A 17,490-nucleotide genomic window follows, 5' to 3' on the forward strand; every position below is an offset into this window, starting at 1 on the left:
CAAAACTCCCTGTTTAAAAAAATCTTGTTACTCACGTTGCTTTCTCGGATATTTTCCTGAAATCCATCAGATCGGGTTATGGGGGGCTCTATTGGTTGAAGTTTTCCCACTTGGAATGGTGCTATAACATGGAGCATGCCAGCTACCCCACACAGATACTGGTTTATAGAACAAACTGTAGCCATTTTTCTTGTATAATATTTAATAATAATACTTTGAGTTGCTATAGTGCCATTTATTTGAGACTTGTTATTAATTAAATAAATAAATTAAGCTTTGCTTTGTAACACCCCTATATTGTTGTTCTAACCATTTTACATATGAGTAAACTGAGGCCCAGAGAATAAGTTCCAGATATTTCAGCTCTGGCCTCCTTTCTTTTTCTTGTCACAGAGCATGGCAGGATCTGGCCCTCTCCATTCTATCTGCTTCTTTAATAAAACGCAGAGTGAAAAATATGTCTCACTTAGAAGAGAGACAAAAAATTGATTATAATATACTATTGCTGAATGAATATGGACTGGAGAGGAGGGAGGGGGAAGTATTTGCAAACATTGATTCAAACAAGGACCATGAATTATCTTTGACATTCACAACCCTTTTCTTTCATTCTAGGCTAACATTCATAGCATCATTCTTTTAGTTACAAGTATATTCTTAGAAACCAAAGACTTTTGTGCAAATCTGTGCACTGGTCAAGCGGTTTGATCTGGATTTGTTTTCCCTTTTGCTGTTTATAAAAAATTGTCATCCACTCAGCAAGGCGAAACTTTATCATGTGATTAGAGTGAATTGTCTGACATCACAAATAATGAATAGTTGAAGCAAATAATTTGTAAATAACCCATATGTTGGAACATGCTCCTGTATAATGGTCAAACAATTTCCAGTAGCAGACAAAATTAGCCTGTTCGTGGATAATTTGCCATCCAAAGAGGCTTAATTAACTATTTCCTATAAAGAAGTCATCATCTTGACAGTGTAGACTTTGTAGGAAGGAAAGGAAAGACAGGTGTAAAAACCACTCTTTTATGGCAAACAGACAGGGTTTCTGAAAGACAGTTTCTCGGGTTATTTTTAATAGTCACAGAAAATTTAAACACCCTCTTCAGATATCTGTTCACTTATCATATCCCCTCTTAGTCCTCACTTAGGCAATATGTATATACGCAGTTCTTATTTTTCCTCATAAATCACTCCTGTCAGCTCCTTGCTTATTTTTGCTGCTCTTCTATGAATCCCTCCATTTTGTCAATTTCTTTCTAGCAATATGGTGCCCAAATGATAAAAGCAATATGCAAGACACAGTTTCAGCAGGCCTGTGTAGACATTCCTTGTCCTGTGACATGTAGCCTTTGAAACTGCAGCCGACAATCATTCAAGCAAACTTTGGTGCTGTATTATATTGAGAATTCATGACTAATTGCCTGTCCACTGCCATTCCTAGTTCTTTTTCAACATTTTGGTTTTCCAGGCTTCTCCTGCACACTGAATGTTGGCATTTTGGGTTATTTTTCCCAAGAGACGATGAGTTTTTCATCATTCCAAATCAAATATAAATTGAGTCTTTGCATATATCTTTAATATCTCTAGGTCTCTTTGTAATATATTATTTCTCTGTTCTCAATAGTATTTAACTCCTTACAATATAGTACCCTCTGTGAACTTTGTTAGCATGCTTATTATTTCCTATTCCAGATGATTAATGAAGATATTGAATAAAATGAAACCTACCATTGACCTCTCTGGTGACAACCAGAAAACACACCAAAGGCTTATCCTGAAACTGTATACTGAACACTGTTCTAATTATTATTTCTCAAGTTTAAATGACTTTTAGTAGTGGAAATGTCCAAGATGCAGCTTTTTTTCTCCCCTTTATAATTGACTCTGGTTTGAAAGGTATGTTTTCTATCTGCACATGCAGAGTTCTGCAGCCACCCTCCTGTAATCAAATGTGAAGGAGCACTCTGTTGAGGAAAAGGAAATCTGAGACAGTTTTATCTTATTCATTTGTTTCTTTCAGGGAGGTGTAGGCTTCAGGGGATCTCCTGGCCACCCTGGTGAGGAAGGTGGAATTGTAAGTAAACATTTTGCCTGCCTTCATTTTAAGGGGGATGTTGGGAACCCCCCACAGACCTTGGAAAATGTACCACCACTGCTTGTACACAGAAAGGGGATTGCCTACGACTTCTACTGCACGTAGTTTTTGGTGAATGTAGCACCAAATGATTTGCCAACATCACAGAGTGGCTGTTGTGGAACTCGGAGTAGAACTCAGATCTCCTGATTTACAGTCATGTGCCTCTCACACAAGCCCTCTTGTCCCTCTCAGCATAAGCCAGCATATCATAAGAAAAGCCAATCATAAGTATAGCAGCATAAGATTATTATTTTTGGTGCATTTACTAATGGCTTTGCAATGAGTTATTTATTACTGCTGTAGACTTCAGCATAACACACACAAGGCTGGAAATGTTCTCCCCCCCCCCAACCTTTTAAAATCATAAATTCTGTCGAGACATCACCCAGAGAAGGCCAACAAAAATTAATTTCTTTACCAGTATAAACACAGAACTAGTTTTATAATGTTGCAGCCCTGTCACTTGGACATAAAGACTTTTATTGATGGCAGGAAGGCTGCACACCAAAAACCCATTCTGAGATAACTATATAGAAGCATGCAAGCCCCATTGGAGTAATTTCTGCTCTCGGCGTGTGCTTGGCTAGCTTGATCTTGCCACTGGAGATGCTGTCTGGGGCTGGCCAGAAGACAGCCCGGGTGGAGCCGGCAGTGAAAGAGAATGCCTCCGAACTGGGATTGTGGAGAAAGCACTCTCTGTTGCTGTGCCCTCCAACCCCAGAGGCCATGACTCACGTTAAGCAGCAGATAGATGGAAGAAATCAACTTTCCCAAATTTCAGGTCACCTCCATCCCTGCCCAGAAGGGGGAGAGAAAAAGGAGAACCATCGATTCCCCATTGTCTTGTGGATGCTATAACCTAAAAGCAACTCCCATGCCCCCACTTTCCCCTATTAGCTGCTAAGCCCTCCAGCTTTTCCTGACTTCAATATAAAAATCTGCAGCACACTGAGAATTTGAGGAAGCCAAAACAATTGAATGTAATAAAATAACGAACACAAGGTATACTGTGCTGATTATACTGTATTGGACTGAGGTGGGTGGTGCATTGAGGAAGGGAGAACTTGAAGGGCAGTACCACATAACTACAGGCTCCCTGCTTTATTATTCCATGATACCCAGCTCAAAATTTAGGTGTAATGTGTCAAATAGGACACGGGGCTATGCGTAAGGCCCAGAATGCAGCTGCATTATTGCCCTTGCACTTGTTGTGGAAAATAGACCACACGGTTGATTTTGGATCAGACAGCCTGAGGCTCCTTTATTGATCAATTAAACATGCATGCATGGGGGAGTCAACTAAGGCAGCTGAACACCCGCCTGACAGATAAAATACGAGAGCTTATATAGGATAAAACCACAATTAGTAATACATACTTTCTTATCAACATTATTGCCATATTTGAAATACAATATCCTTAAAAGGGAATATAGCATAATAAGCTTTCCTGTTATTCTTAGTTTGCCCTTTGTGGTTACATGCTTCCCTAAAAACTAACAGTGGGCAGTTATGAATCACCAGCCTTGTGATTACAGGTAGTTCCTCTTCTGTACTTTTCCTTCACCCTGCTTTCAAAAATCCCCTTTTCTTCAAAAACCCTCTTTCTTTCTGTTAACTTGACTAATGTTCAGGCCCAAGCCAAAATATAGGCCTACCTGATCCAATCTAAGTTTAGGCCCAGAAATCTTTCTACAACACACTTTTATATAGTGTTGTGCCACTATATCACTATTTTATACTTGGAACCAGATTCTGATCCCATTTGCACTAGTGTAAATCTGGAGTAATTACACTGGTAGAGAAGAGGGTCCAGGGATTGCACAAGAGGTACAAGGCTCCTTGTGCCTTCCTCCTCCCTTATATGTCTTTGCAACTGTCTCTCACAATCAGACCCAAAATGATCTCTCTCTCTCTCACACCCTGAATTTGATTTTTTATTAATACAATATTCTAAAGAGTCTTGGTGGAAGATTTTGCTACTGTCTTTGGCGGCTGCTCCTGGCTGCTCCTGAAGTTGTCTCCATTTTTTTCAAAGATTGCGGATGTGATCTCTCAGACAAGATTGTTGCTAAAGATTCTTCCACCTTGTATTTAGTTGTGACACTCTGAGTTTCTTTCCCAGACCTGAAGAAGAGCTCTGTGTAAGCTTAAAAGCTTGTCTCTTTCACCAACAGAAGTTGGTCCAATACAAGATATTATCTCACTCACCTAGTCTCTCTAATATCCTGGGCCCAACACGGCTACAACAACACTGCAATCAAAATATCTGTGTCTTTTCAGTCTACATGTCATCCCTAAGAGACCCGTAGAATAATCCTTCCAGGATTAGATGTCCATATGAGAGGAAAGGGGTATTCAGTTCAGGACAAGTTATAAAAAGAATCAATCTTCCAATATCAAGATTTCAGAGTCAGGAAGTTTTTTCTGTGTGGTGGTGTGGGGACAAAACATAACATGACAGTAAATGCTTAGAACAGTGATACAGCCCAAACTTTGCAGGGACTGACTCAAAGCCCTTTGGCTTCCCATTGACTTCAGTGGGCCCTAGTCAGGTCCCTAATGCAGTGGATGGTGATAGTTAAAGAACCCTGGCTTGCTTTAACTGTAGATTTTTAAATAACCAGTGACCAATTTTTAATGCATGAATTTTAACACTCTGCCTTGCTTTGTAGGGGGAGAGAGGTCGAATGGGCTTCAATGGAACTCAAGGAGAAGGAGGATGCCCAGGCATTAGAGGTCCTAAGGCAAGTGTTAGAAGCATTATTTACCCCCCCCCTTTTATTTTTACTTTCCATATATCTATTTTGCACCTAGAAGAATTCCCTTCTGTGCATTCTTTAAGGACTTGTGGACGGCTATGCCCTGTTTTCAGAATACCAGAGTGACCCTCTAGCTTCTGGGTGTGCTGGGCTTGTATCTAGTCTTAGTGGCTCTGGCCAGGACAAGAGCATTGCAATGGTGGTTGGAGAGTCTGCTGATTCAGCAGTTCTCCAATGAATTTCCCACCTGCGGAGCTGCTACAGAGCCCTAGTGAGGAGTTAAAGTTGAACCAACCTGATTGCTAGGACAGGAACAGAAATGTCAATCTGCCCTGGGGCACCAAGGAGCTTTCATGGTGTAGATTCTGAAACTCGATCCCTCTTTGGCATCAATTCAGCAAGCTGCTTCTTGCTCCTGCACCAGCTCTAGAAAACACTTCTGCTGCTTTTTGGTATAGTTTAAATTTTAACACAACTTATTTTTAATTTCAGGGAGCAAGAGGCTATCGAGGAAGCCGGGTATGTGTTCTTTCTCTAGTTTCTTCCAGCAAAACCGCTCTTGGTTATACACAGTCCTGTCATCTTTACTTCATGAGGTAGGATGAAAGTATGAAAGCTAGCTAAAGACCAAGGCAAAGGGTATCAAAAATTGAGTTTAAAAACATTGTGTGGATATATAATGTATGCTGGGTTGGGAACTGCTCCTAGACTATTAAGAGACAATGGACATGTGATTCATTTGAACTGAACGACTGCAGAAATTTGACCTAAATTGCTCACAGTGAAAAAGTCAGCACTAGTTACCAATAAAAAGCAACAAAGAGTCCTGTGGCACCTTATAGACTAACAGAGGTATTGGAATATAAGCTTTCGTGGGTGAATACCCACTTCGTCAGACGCATGTGATGAAGTGGGTATTCACCCATGAAAGCTTAAGCTCCAGTACGTCTGTTAGTCCATAAGGTGCCACAGGACTCTTTGTTGCTTTTTACAGATCCAGACTAACATGGCTACCCCTCTGATACTAGTTACCAATGTAACACTATTGGGGGCACAAGAGAGGGTTGCCAGAACTTCCCCTAGCTCTGGTTAGCTGGTTCTAGGAGGTAATGCAAAGGTGCCAGGAGTGGGTAAGTCTGTTTCCTGAATTCCTTTACCTCTCTCTTTTTCTAAAGATCTAAAACCCATGACAGTAAAAGAAGAGTCAATTCAGCCTTGATGATTGATTTAAAAACCATTGCTCATTTTGGCTCAAATAAATTGAAATCTAAGGTGGGATTTTCAGAAGAGCCTAGTGGAGTTACGTATCCAAATCACACTGAAATTCAATGATAGTAGAGTGCCTAATTGCCTTAGGAAAATGTCAGCCTTAATGTGTGCTCCGTAGACAAAGTGCAGTCTAAAAACTAGTGCAGTCCTTGAATCAAAGCCCACCCTGTTGATATACAAAGACTACTTCACCTTTTTGGGCTACCATTACGCAACTTCATTTGGAGAGCATATATCTTTCATTGCTAACATTATCTTCTGGAAAAAGAAGAACAGGAGTACTTGTGGCACCTTAGAGACTAACAAATTTATTAGAGCATAAGCTTTCGTGGACTACAGCCCACTTCTTCGGATGCATATAGAATGGACTTTCATGAGGTTGATGGATTTCCATTCCATACGGCTAAATGCAGTGCCTTGCATAATGACAGGTTTCAGAGTATCTTCTGGGATGTGCATCTTCAACTCAGCCATAACACATGCTTCAGTCACTCTGCTCATTGTGTCCACTTAAGTTATTTAAAAATGAAACTCTCCACTCCAAAGAAAGGATTCAATACTGGTAACTCAGTAAGCTCAAGAGAATCAGAACTTTGGTCTCATGCAAGCCATTTAGAGACAGTTATTCAGAAACAGCTGTACTTAGTATATGATACTATAAACTTGGGCTCAGATCTGTTAACACGGGAAAGAAAAATAAAAAAAATGCAAAAACAAAAGTGGTGATCTCTTAGGATGTGGTTGTGGAATATTTATACAGTAAACACTGATTTGTGAACTAATAGATTTGGAACAGTCTACTTTTTTCTCCTTCACTAACTAATGCAATTTGCCTCATAAGCATGTAATATATAGTGTTAATTACTGCCAAGACCAAGCTAACAACCATTTACGAAGATATTAAAGCTATCAGATTATGAGTCCCATTGACTTCAGTGGTCTTTAGAAGAGGCCCTTAAAGTCACTTTCAAGGTATTTGTGTATTACCCATTTCAATTCTCAAGGTAACAAAACAATGTATGGTCCCTTTTCATCTCTTTCTTTATTCCAACTGAGCATCAGAGTAAATTCCTTCTTTTTGTAAAGGGTAAACAAAAGGAAAAGACGAGCACTCCAAGTACCATTTAGTTTTCAATTAAAAGAAAACTATTTGGGCAATTCTAAAACATTTCAGGAGTTCCCTCACTGAAGTAAATTTCTTGTAGATGTAAATCTTCAGGACAATTACATTCAAAAGTCACATTCTTCATCTGAACAGCAAATTCACATTACAAGCTTCTGAGATTTGGGTTGCTATTTTATAAGACATTATCTTCCAGAAATGGCTGATATTTTTTCTGATTTTTTTAGTGATAAGATCTCAGCTGCAATACAAAAAGGTGACTGTAGATGGTGTAATGTATTAGTCCTACCACTTCTGTAAAAAAAAACCCAAAACAAAACCCAAAAACCTGGTTGAAGAATTTCAGTTATGAAGGACTGAATGGACTACTTTCAGATCCCATTAACCCTTTTTCTAGATCAACCAGAGAAATCATTGGCTTTCCCCTGGAGCTGACTAGGTCACCCTCTCAGAGCTCTTAGCTCTTGCTACCTGGGAAAGGAGTAATCAAAAGCAGGTGTCTCAACACTAATTACGCACCCATCAGATTGGCTCTAAGAATGTTTGGATAAATGACATCTTTAACACAACATGGAGGTATTCACAGTTTTGAGTGAAGCTGGTTTAGAGTCAAAGTATCAAAATCCACCCTGATGCCAATAAGCACAATTCTATTAAAACAATCCATTAAAATAATGGTTCTGTGCCTTTATTTGTCCCAAAGTCTACAAAACTCTTACATAGTTACTTCTACTTCCAGTAAAGCGATGTTTTTCTAAGAGAGATGCTCTAGGAATTATTTTTGGGAAGTTTCCTAGTCTGTGTTATACAGGAGGTCAGCCTAGGTTCTTTCTGGCCTTTGAATCCATAAATCTATGAATTATTACCAGCTGTTAAGTATAACAACCACAATATAAAATGCCCTAAAAGAACCCAGTACACTGTAAATAAGTAAAATAATTGAGCACCAAAAATACAAGAGAACCTAAATGCTAGATCAAATGCGAACTGATTATATCCTGGAAGCTGAGAGATTTTAAGGATGCTGCCGATGGTAAAGGAGATGTGAAAAAATGACTGATGGCAAAGTAAAGAGAGTTCTTATTCTTGAAGTTCATATTTTTAATAACTATTATTCTTACTTTTGAAAGTATTCAAAAGCATGTTAGGTGTTTTGCTGTACATATAGAAAGACAGATTCCTTGCCCCAAAATGCTCACTAGTGTGCTAATGTGGATTTTTATTTCTACCAACAGGGTGAAGACGGTGAAAATGGAATTGATGGGATTGATGGAGCAGAGGTAACCTTTATTCACATGTACTGAATTAAATTAATGAGGTTCACCTGAAAGAAAGAATATTATTTATTTGTATTTGTATTTTTCTAGGGAAAACAAGGATCTCCTGGATCTTCTGGAGAAAAAGGCAGCGCAGGAAGACGGGTAAAGTGTATTTAGCCCTGATGGAAGCTTCTGTCACCTTTCCGACTTTACTGCCAAACTGCAACCTCTGTGACCTCTTAACAGCTGCACATTCTCGAATTATTTGATATAAACTGGGTAGATATATTTAAAGTGTAAAAGCCGGATTCTCAGCTGGTGTAAATCAGCATAGCTCCATTGACTTAATAGAGTTATGCAAATTTATGGCAGTGAGGATCTGGCCCTAAAGCTCTAACGATGACATTAATACAGTATTCTAATTGTATGTGCTTTCTTCATGACTTAAGGGTAGAAAAGGACCTAGAGGAGAACTGGGTGAGCGTGGAGAGCCTGGTCTAAGAGGAAACCATGTAAGTAAAGTCTATGGTATCTTTTAACTTTTGACAGACTGAAAAGACTTTCAGTGAAGTGAATAGCAATAGAGCTTTTAATCTTCATCTTTGAGTCCAGATTTGTCATATAATGTCCAGATTTTGTGATGAAGTTGCCTCAAATGTCAATTTTGTTGTAATGTTTGAGGGCATCCTAATAATCCTGGACCATGCACTACCCTGCCGAGGAAATCGGGAATAGAACTGGTCAGGAATTTTTATGATTAAATGGCTTCTGGTTGGAAAATGCCAGTTTGATAAAACTGAACCATTTTGTGGAAATGTATCAGTTTCTCAGGTCTAGAGTGGAATTTCTGGTCAAAGAGAGAAATCCCCATGCCAGAATTTCCAACAGACCTGTGGTTAGGGAACTCAGTTGGGATGCGGAAGACGCAGGTTTAGTTCCTTGCTATAACTCAGACAGAGCAGGGACTTCTGGCTATTCCAGGGAGGGAGGGAGGGTCTCTCTTTCTCTCTCCGATGGGATTTTTACTGGATGGGAAAACTATTTCCTGCCTGTCTCTGAAAGGGAATTTTGAGTCTCTCATTAATGGCTGGAGGTTTGGCACCTGAAATCTATGGATGTCCCAAGATACATACCCATCTTAATAATACCAGAGAGGGGCAGCAGCACAGGCCTCACTGCTTCCTTATCCATGGTAACACAGCCCCTTCTGGAACCATTCTGGCATGCAGTCCCTACTGCTGGCTGAACTGAACCCCATCCTCTAAAAAGATTTGCAGCCATCTGGAGGAGTTACTGCTGATTCCATTAGAAGAAACTTGGGGGCTGATGTCTGGTTGGAAATGGACAACGATGGAGAGAGCAGCTGCTTTTTGACTCCACCCCTCCTTGTGATGAACTGCAGAGCCCTAATCTTATGGCGGGGCTTCAGCAGCGTCTGAGGACTAGAAGTTAGAATGCAGAGGAGGCTCTGCTCTCTCCACACCATTGGTTAAGGACCTTTTCAGGTGCATTTTGCAGCCCTTTTCTCCAAATAGCAAAGGGTATCATGTGGCTCCTGCTAGTTTCTAATGCTCAGTTAACACTGTCAGGTGTCCTAGTAACAATCAGGTGTCCTGGCCCCATTGAAGCAAATAAGAATTTAGCCATTGTCATGAGTTCAGTGGGTCAGGATTTCATCCCTGAGTCCAACTGCATTGTATTCAAAGAGGACAATATCCATGTATAATTCAATTAATTTCAGGATAAAATCTTGCTGAAGATCACTGATTATGTTCTTACCAGCACATGTAAACCCCTGCTTTTGCATGGGTTTAGCTGTTGGGCCAGTTAATCCACCATCTGAGCAGTCTCCCATATGGTAACCAATGAAACTGTTGCATCCAAATTAGCTGTAGGGAAATGGTAAGATTGGTTGAGTTACCTCTTATATCACAATGGTCTGGAACTCTTGGCATGTCATAGACACTGAGCTACTGTAGCTATACACTGCACAGGTGTTGTTTGTAAAGGCACAATGGCTGAAAACTTACCACACAATTTGTAACAGACCATAAATCCCAGTGATGAATGAACATGGTGATATTCTTAACAAAAAAGAGCTCTCAGCCATGCACGTAGCTATTTCCATCACTTCCCACTGACTCAATAGGCATTTTAGGCTTCAGAGTGAGACACAGAGTGACAATCCTGGAATCTTATTATATAAACCCTGGGTAATTATACCTAAACAGACAAATCAACCATTTAATTACAAGCTTGAATTCATTGCCCATCCAGATACTTTCTTTTCATCTCTTTGGGCAAAGAGCTCTTAGTTTCTGATTGTGGAACTGCATCTGCAGAGGCCTCTTGCCACCATCATCTTCTGAATTCATCCTTTTTATTATTATTATTATTACTCTGCTCCTATTTCCATATCCTGCCTTTGCAGCTACACTAGCAAAGAAGAAATTACCAAAAATGGTTAACGTCGTCTTGACTTTTTCAGGGGGATCCTGGAATTAACAATAATGTCTCTGGTCCAGAGGGTGAAAAAGGAAAGCCAGGGCAGCAGGTAAACACAGCTGTGCACTGTTAAGGGCTAACAGGGCTATGTGGGGAGGAAAATGGTGTGTTTCTTAGAGGGTTGAGTTCTATCAGTTTTTGGGGGTGAGCTGCTATTTAATTTTATATTTTGCTTTATAACCTGCGTCTGCAGCACGTAAGGCTTTGGAGAGGTGTGCCCCTTTTTTCTTATTGTATCAATCCATAGAAATGCCATGCTGTGCCTACAGCTGGTAATATTTTTGTGCTTGCCGATGGATGTCGAATGCAGTTTGACCAGAAGGAAGATCATTTGTAATTTGTTACCTGGATTTAGCATGAATATATTTCTACAGAAGACTTCTCAGGGTGGATTGAGACCACCAACTTCATTTCTCATAGGCCTCTAATCAGTGAAATACCACATTGCTTAGAAAAAAAATAAATCCAGCATTCTGAATACCAAAAACATCCTTGTCAGCTTGCAAAAAATTATTTATTCCTTAAGAGTAGACTGAACTCCTTTCTGACCTGTCTCTTCAGATTTGGATACATGCTTACAAAATGTCTTCTGAATCCTTTCTGGTTAAATTAGATTTGCTGTAAGTGGATGGGGCAGGAACTTGAAACTTAGTATATGTGTGTACAGTGGAGCTGATCCTGGTCGGCAGTGATGCAGTACAAATAAAATAACCAAAGGAGCTCTGCCCATATTTCCTCGTTTCTTGATTTCCAAGTTGTAAGGAAGGGTTTATCTACATTCTACTCAAATACCAAAGTTAGAGTACAGTGGGTATAGGCATATCCATATGAAATCTGGTCACATCTCAAAAACTCCTTTGTCTACAGGAAGCTGATTGACTGACTGTGTAAAAATATATCTAGGTTCTAATCCAAATACCATTAAAGTCAATGGAAATCCCCCTGTTAACTTCAGTGGGTTTTGGATCAGGCCCCAGACCTTAAGAAGTTGCCCTTTTTGCATAATTGCTTTTCAGAGAAAAGCTGGACTTTAATGAATTTCTGGCAACAAAAGTCACTGCTTTCTGATTAATCTTTCCTCAGAATCCCCACCATCTGCTTTCTTTGGAAGACAGAGACAGAAAAAAGATCCCACAAAAGCCTTTATCTAATCTCAGATGGTTATGGTTGAAGGGTTGGAACCCAAAAGCAGACCAGTTCCTTCTGGCTAGATACTTTTAATTAAACACACTTCTCACAGAACTAGGTCTAACACATGCTGTGGTTCGAATGATTACAATGCAATTAGAAGAAAACATTTTCCAGGAAAAATATCAAAGAAGGGCTATAAAAAGAAACACGTGTACTTGATATCTTTTAAAAAAAGGCTGACTTTTCGTTTTGCAGGGAGAACCGGGAACAGATGGAGTGCCAGGAGAGTCGGGTGCAGAGGGCACTGATGTAAGAGCAGTTATCCTTATGGAAGTAGCTGATCTATAGCTGAGGATGCAATGATGTTCCCATTTATAAGTCCAATTTTGCTCCCCACTTTTTTATCCCCACAAAAAATCTACACCAAAGGTATATTGGCCTCAAGTTTGGAAGGGTCGGTCTGTGATGGAGATAACTGTTTTCTACCAAATTTTAAATATATCATACAAGGAATTTCTGATTTATGACCACCCTTGAGCCTTGTGCTCAGTGGGGACCTTGGACCCTCCATGAGCCTTAGAAACTTGGGAAAGTCACCAAAGACAAGCCTAATCCCTCCTTGCCAACCCATAAGCCTTAGTAAGCTTCTTACTCCCCCCACAAGCCTATATAAGCTCACTGGGTGCTGACTAGCCTATTTTGACTCATTGGAGTCAGAGGAGCCTATTAAGGCTGAGGGGATATTTGCTGAACCTCCTTCGTCTCCAAGGAAATGAAGGCAATGGCCCTGCTAATGCTCAGGAATGGGCTGCTTACTGGTCCCTCCTATCCTGGACTTGGGTTAGCTCCCAAAAGGCCTCCATGATGTTTAACAGTGTCACTATGGTCATGAAGGAAGCTAGGGAGAGCAGAGTACTTAGGGGAGTAACACAGTCCCCACTGCCTAACATGCATGGAACCAGGACTCTCCTTCTGCTGACCTTAGCAGTGGGGATGGGGAATGGGAAAGTCATCCTGGAGAAGGCAGTTTAGATACCTTCCTTCTGAATTTCCTACCATTCTAATGACTGTATTTTGATAAATGTAATACTCTTGTAAAGTTTCTACTCTTAATTTACTGATACGAACACTCAACCTCAATTTCACCTTGACCAAGGTATTTTGTCTGGGAATAGCCATTTCCTCCCCATTAATGTACCATGTTTGGCTCCAGGGCCATTATTTTTCATTTACTGGTCATAGTTCTGGATAAATTGCACTTGTCTTTCCCTCTTAGGGTGCAGGAGGTCGGCAAGGCCCCCAGGGATTAAAGGTCAGTGATGATTACTAGTATATGCTGTGTGTACATAGCTCTCTCTCAAGTCTGAGCTTTTGCCTGTCTTAGAGGGGATATTTTCAGTGTGATCACAGAAACTGAACACAAGTATTTAAGAATCAGGAAGTCCATTGCAAGCCTACTCAGCCTTTAGGTCCCAGGAAACACCCGACCAGAGGTCTTTTTGATTTGGAGGGGCCAAAAATGTAAAGGAGAATCTTAGCTTTCCCTGAAATAAAAGTCTGTTTCTAGCTCATTTTTTTGCGACGGTAGCCTTGTCAAACTGACATCAGCTGAGGTAAGTCAATCACTTAGGTTATAAGGAATGAGCAGCTGGGCTCATTCCTGCAACACAAGGCTGAGGGACCTGATGATTTTCTCTCCAGTCCTTACCTGGGAAAACACAGACTTCTACGTAAAATGACCTCATTAAATGTGGGGTATGTCCAAAGAATCCTTACGCCAGCCCTGTGTATAGCGATGTGATAACAGAGAACTGGGATTGGTCATGTTTGGTGTAAAGCAACAAAATGCCATCTTGCAGGCTTGCTTAACAAAGGTTTCAGAATCAAACCAGAAGGTAGATGTCCAAATTTCCCACTGGGATATGCAAGTGGAACTTCCATTTGAACTGATGAAATTTGCATATGGATAGCCAAAGTCAGAATTTTGCCTCTGGTGCTAAGCCAAGGGACTCGTGCCATTGCTATCAGATAATGGGGCTATAATCACTGCTAGATAAGAATGTGAGAATTGTCTAGCCTCTAAGGCTTACACATATTTTTCAACCATTTAAAAATTAAAAAGTTAGTGAAGGGCAAGAGCTGACCACTGAGAAGAAGGGAGGCAGGCTGGTGCAGATCCACTATATTAAGCCTCCTTAAAACCAACACAAAACTCGGCTGAAGGTTTGTAAATATCTGCACTACAGTTGACAAGGCAAGACAGAGGTCAATGATTCCTTCAAGCCTTCTACGTCTGCCAGGTGTATGTGTGTGTGTGTGTGTGTGTGTGTGTGTGTGTGTGTGTGTGTGTGTATGCGTACACACACACACACAACCAGAGCTCCCTCTTCTTCCACTACAGGGATACCAACAATGAGACCTGATTGGAAATTTTCCAAATTTTGTTGCAAAATGGCAATGAGTCAAACCTGAGAAGTTTTGTGACAACACTTTAGGTTAAATGAAGTTTCATTGAGTCACAAGCACAGTTCCAACAGAACCCTGTTATTTCCTTGCCAGCTCACCTAGTGGGCTGTTGGGGACAGTCTGCCCCGGGCCAGGGACCCCAAGGCTTCCCAGCTCCCAGTATCAGAATGTGGAGCCTGGAAACCCTGGGAGCCTTGGTTCTGACTATGGCTTGTCTTCTAGCTCTGTGGCCTGGAAGTCCTGAAAATAGACTCATAGACTTTAAGGTCAGAAGGGACCATTATGATCATCTAGTCTGACCTCCCGCATGATGCAGGCCACAAAAGCTGACCCACCCCCTTTCCCTTGACTCAGCTGTTGAAGTCCCCAAATCCTGTGATTTAAAGACTTCAAGTCACAGAGAATCCTCCAGCTAGCGACCCCCGCCCCATGCTGCGGAGGAAGGCGAAAAACCTCCAGGGCCTCTGCCAATCTACCCTGGAGGAAAATTCCTTCCCGACCCCAAATATGGCGATCAGTAGAACCCCGAGCATGCAGCAAGATTCTCCAGCCAGACCCTCATTGACCATTGATACTATTTACCAGCGATGGCACGCTGTTGATTAATTGACTAAAATCACGTTATCCCATCAAACCATTCCCTCCATAAACTTATCTAGCTTACTCTTAAAGCCAGAGAGGTCTCAGATCTCAGGACATCCAGACTCTCTCCTGCTGAGCTGGGAGCCTGAAAGCCCTGCGAGCCCTGGCTCCGAGCTTAGTGTGGGTTCCAGGTTCCTGCCACTGGAACCAGGAGTGTAGCAGCCCAGGGAGCCTTGTGAGCCCCAGCTCAAGCCCTGGCTCTCAGGGTCTAGGTGCCTGGCATTGCATCAGGGAGCCTGGAAGCAGTAAGAGGCCTGACTCGAGTTGTGGCTCTCAGGGTTCCAGACTCCCAGCCACAGAGCAAGACACCTGGGCCAGCTGGTTCCCCAGGCTGCCTGACTCTCGGGTCAGCTTGCTGCCCAAGCTGCGGAAGTTGGGCAGACAGCTGGCCTGGGAGTTTGGAATCCTGCTGGGCCCTGTGGTCTGCCCTGGAGCTGGGGGACAGTGGAATCTGGGGAGCATATTTGATTTTGGAAAGACTCTGTTTCCAAAATGGAGAAGTTTGGACTCTCCAGTTTGCAGGAAATTTTGAAATGGCAGAATTTCCCCATGAACTGGGAATTCCAAATTTCATCCAGCTCTAGCACCAGCAACACATGAACTGCTTCTGGTGCTCACAAAAATAACACACAGGATTGTAGTCGGCCCAGGAAGAGAAATTCCAAGTGCTGGAACGATGATGGTCTTGATTAGGGTTAGTAGATATGCATCTGAGACACAGAAATATAGGATGGGAATGGACCACCTGGGTCACTGAGTCCAGTCCACTGCTATCACAGGTGACCCATCATACAATCCCATTTGTAAATTTATCAAGCTTCATCTTAAAGCTAGGTAGGTTGGTTGACCCCACTACTTCTATTGGAAGATTGTTCCAGAACCTCATTCCTCTGATGGTTAGAAACCTTTTTCTGATTTCCAGCCTAAATTGATTCAGGGCAAGTTTATAATAATTTATTCTTCAAACTGGTTGTTAGTTTTTAAGGCAGCTTCATTTAAAACTAACAAACAAACAAAAGAATCCCCTGACCCCAAAACCAACAGCTATGTTCTGATTGCAAACAGACCTAGCAAATCAGCTCCAAGATATTAAAATATAGAATTCTGTGAATTACAACAGAAAGAGAATTCCAGAACTAGTGGAATTGATGGGAAAAATTAACTTCCAAACTATTGGGCCCAGACATGTTACAGGAATAGATTGAACACAATTGTACCACAGTAATTACTACTGATTGGAGGTGCCGGGAAAGAACCGCACTGTTTAACCCCTGCAATGCAACAAAGAAGAGAAACACTGTAGAGAGGTTTAACTGATGAAGATGTTTCTGTCTCCATTTTATCGCTGGTTAAGTTTTAGGTAGTGTACCGGAAAAAGAATTGTTTGTCTCAGGAGTCACTTCAACAATGCAGTTACCAAAGAAAATCTAAAAGCAGATGGATCCAATAATGAGCTGGCAAAAGTAAGATAACATTGAAGAAATTCAAGACGGTTCTGTGATTTTTAAAAGCAGGGAAACAAATCCTCTCCCTTGTACCTTAAGAAAATATGGCGGGCCTGTGATGATGTTTATAAACCAGGACTTTGCTTATTCTGCTTGCGTGTTATATCCCTTTACCCTACCCGTCTTCTGTCTTGTCTGCTTAGGTTTTATGTTCTTAAGGGCAGACATCATATTACTCTGTAGAGCACCTAGCACAGTAAGGTCCCGTTCTTGGTTGACCTCTAGGTGCTCCGTCAGTACAAATAATGATGTTGGTGATGTATGATCACTTGGAAAAATATAGTGTCTCAATAAGCATGTCTTGATGTTTCTGATTCTTCATATGTTTTGGATAATAATTTTTCTGATTTTTCATTTCTCCTTTTACTAGTCTGCATCTTTCTCTAGATCTCATCAAGCAATTTCCCAGAGCTGTTCACTTGTTTGTCTTAACAAAAATTAAATGTAGAGAAGCTTTGCGCTTTTGCCTCTGGCTCTATGGTACTATCTTCAGGCTAAGATTGTGCCTTTAGGGCCCTGCCCTACACTGCGGGAGAGAGCAGAGCTCCACCACCTTATTGAATACATGATGCTATACATGGCTGTATCTCTTACAAAATGGTAAGAGCCAGGTTCTTTCCTGATTTACTCTCTGGGCAATCCCCTTCATTCCAATTCATGCAGCTGTGGTTCCAGTGATTGGGAACT

At 41.2% G+C, this 17,490-nt stretch overlaps 1 protein-coding gene across 1 annotated transcript in view; it reads left to right on the forward strand.

Annotated features, from left to right (window-relative positions):
* LOC112061707 (collagen alpha-4(VI) chain-like) overlaps positions 1–17,490 on the forward strand; it is a 43,576-nt gene that overhangs the window by 5,728 nt on the left and 20,358 nt on the right. The window contains exons 5-13 of the mRNA XM_065582448.1: positions 2,027–2,080; positions 4,817–4,888; positions 5,396–5,422; positions 8,531–8,575; positions 8,663–8,716; positions 9,004–9,066; positions 11,043–11,108; positions 12,446–12,499; positions 13,467–13,502. Coding sequence (XP_065438520.1) covers positions 2,027–2,080; positions 4,817–4,888; positions 5,396–5,422; positions 8,531–8,575; positions 8,663–8,716; positions 9,004–9,066; positions 11,043–11,108; positions 12,446–12,499; positions 13,467–13,502 — 471 coding nt within the window. The remainder of the gene's footprint in view (positions 1–2,026; positions 2,081–4,816; positions 4,889–5,395; positions 5,423–8,530; positions 8,576–8,662; positions 8,717–9,003; positions 9,067–11,042; positions 11,109–12,445; positions 12,500–13,466; positions 13,503–17,490) is intronic.

The sequence above is a fragment of the Chrysemys picta genome, chromosome 2, assembly GCF_011386835.1.
Source record: "Chrysemys picta bellii isolate R12L10 chromosome 2, ASM1138683v2, whole genome shotgun sequence".
Taxonomy (NCBI): domain Eukaryota; kingdom Metazoa; phylum Chordata; order Testudines; family Emydidae; genus Chrysemys; species Chrysemys picta.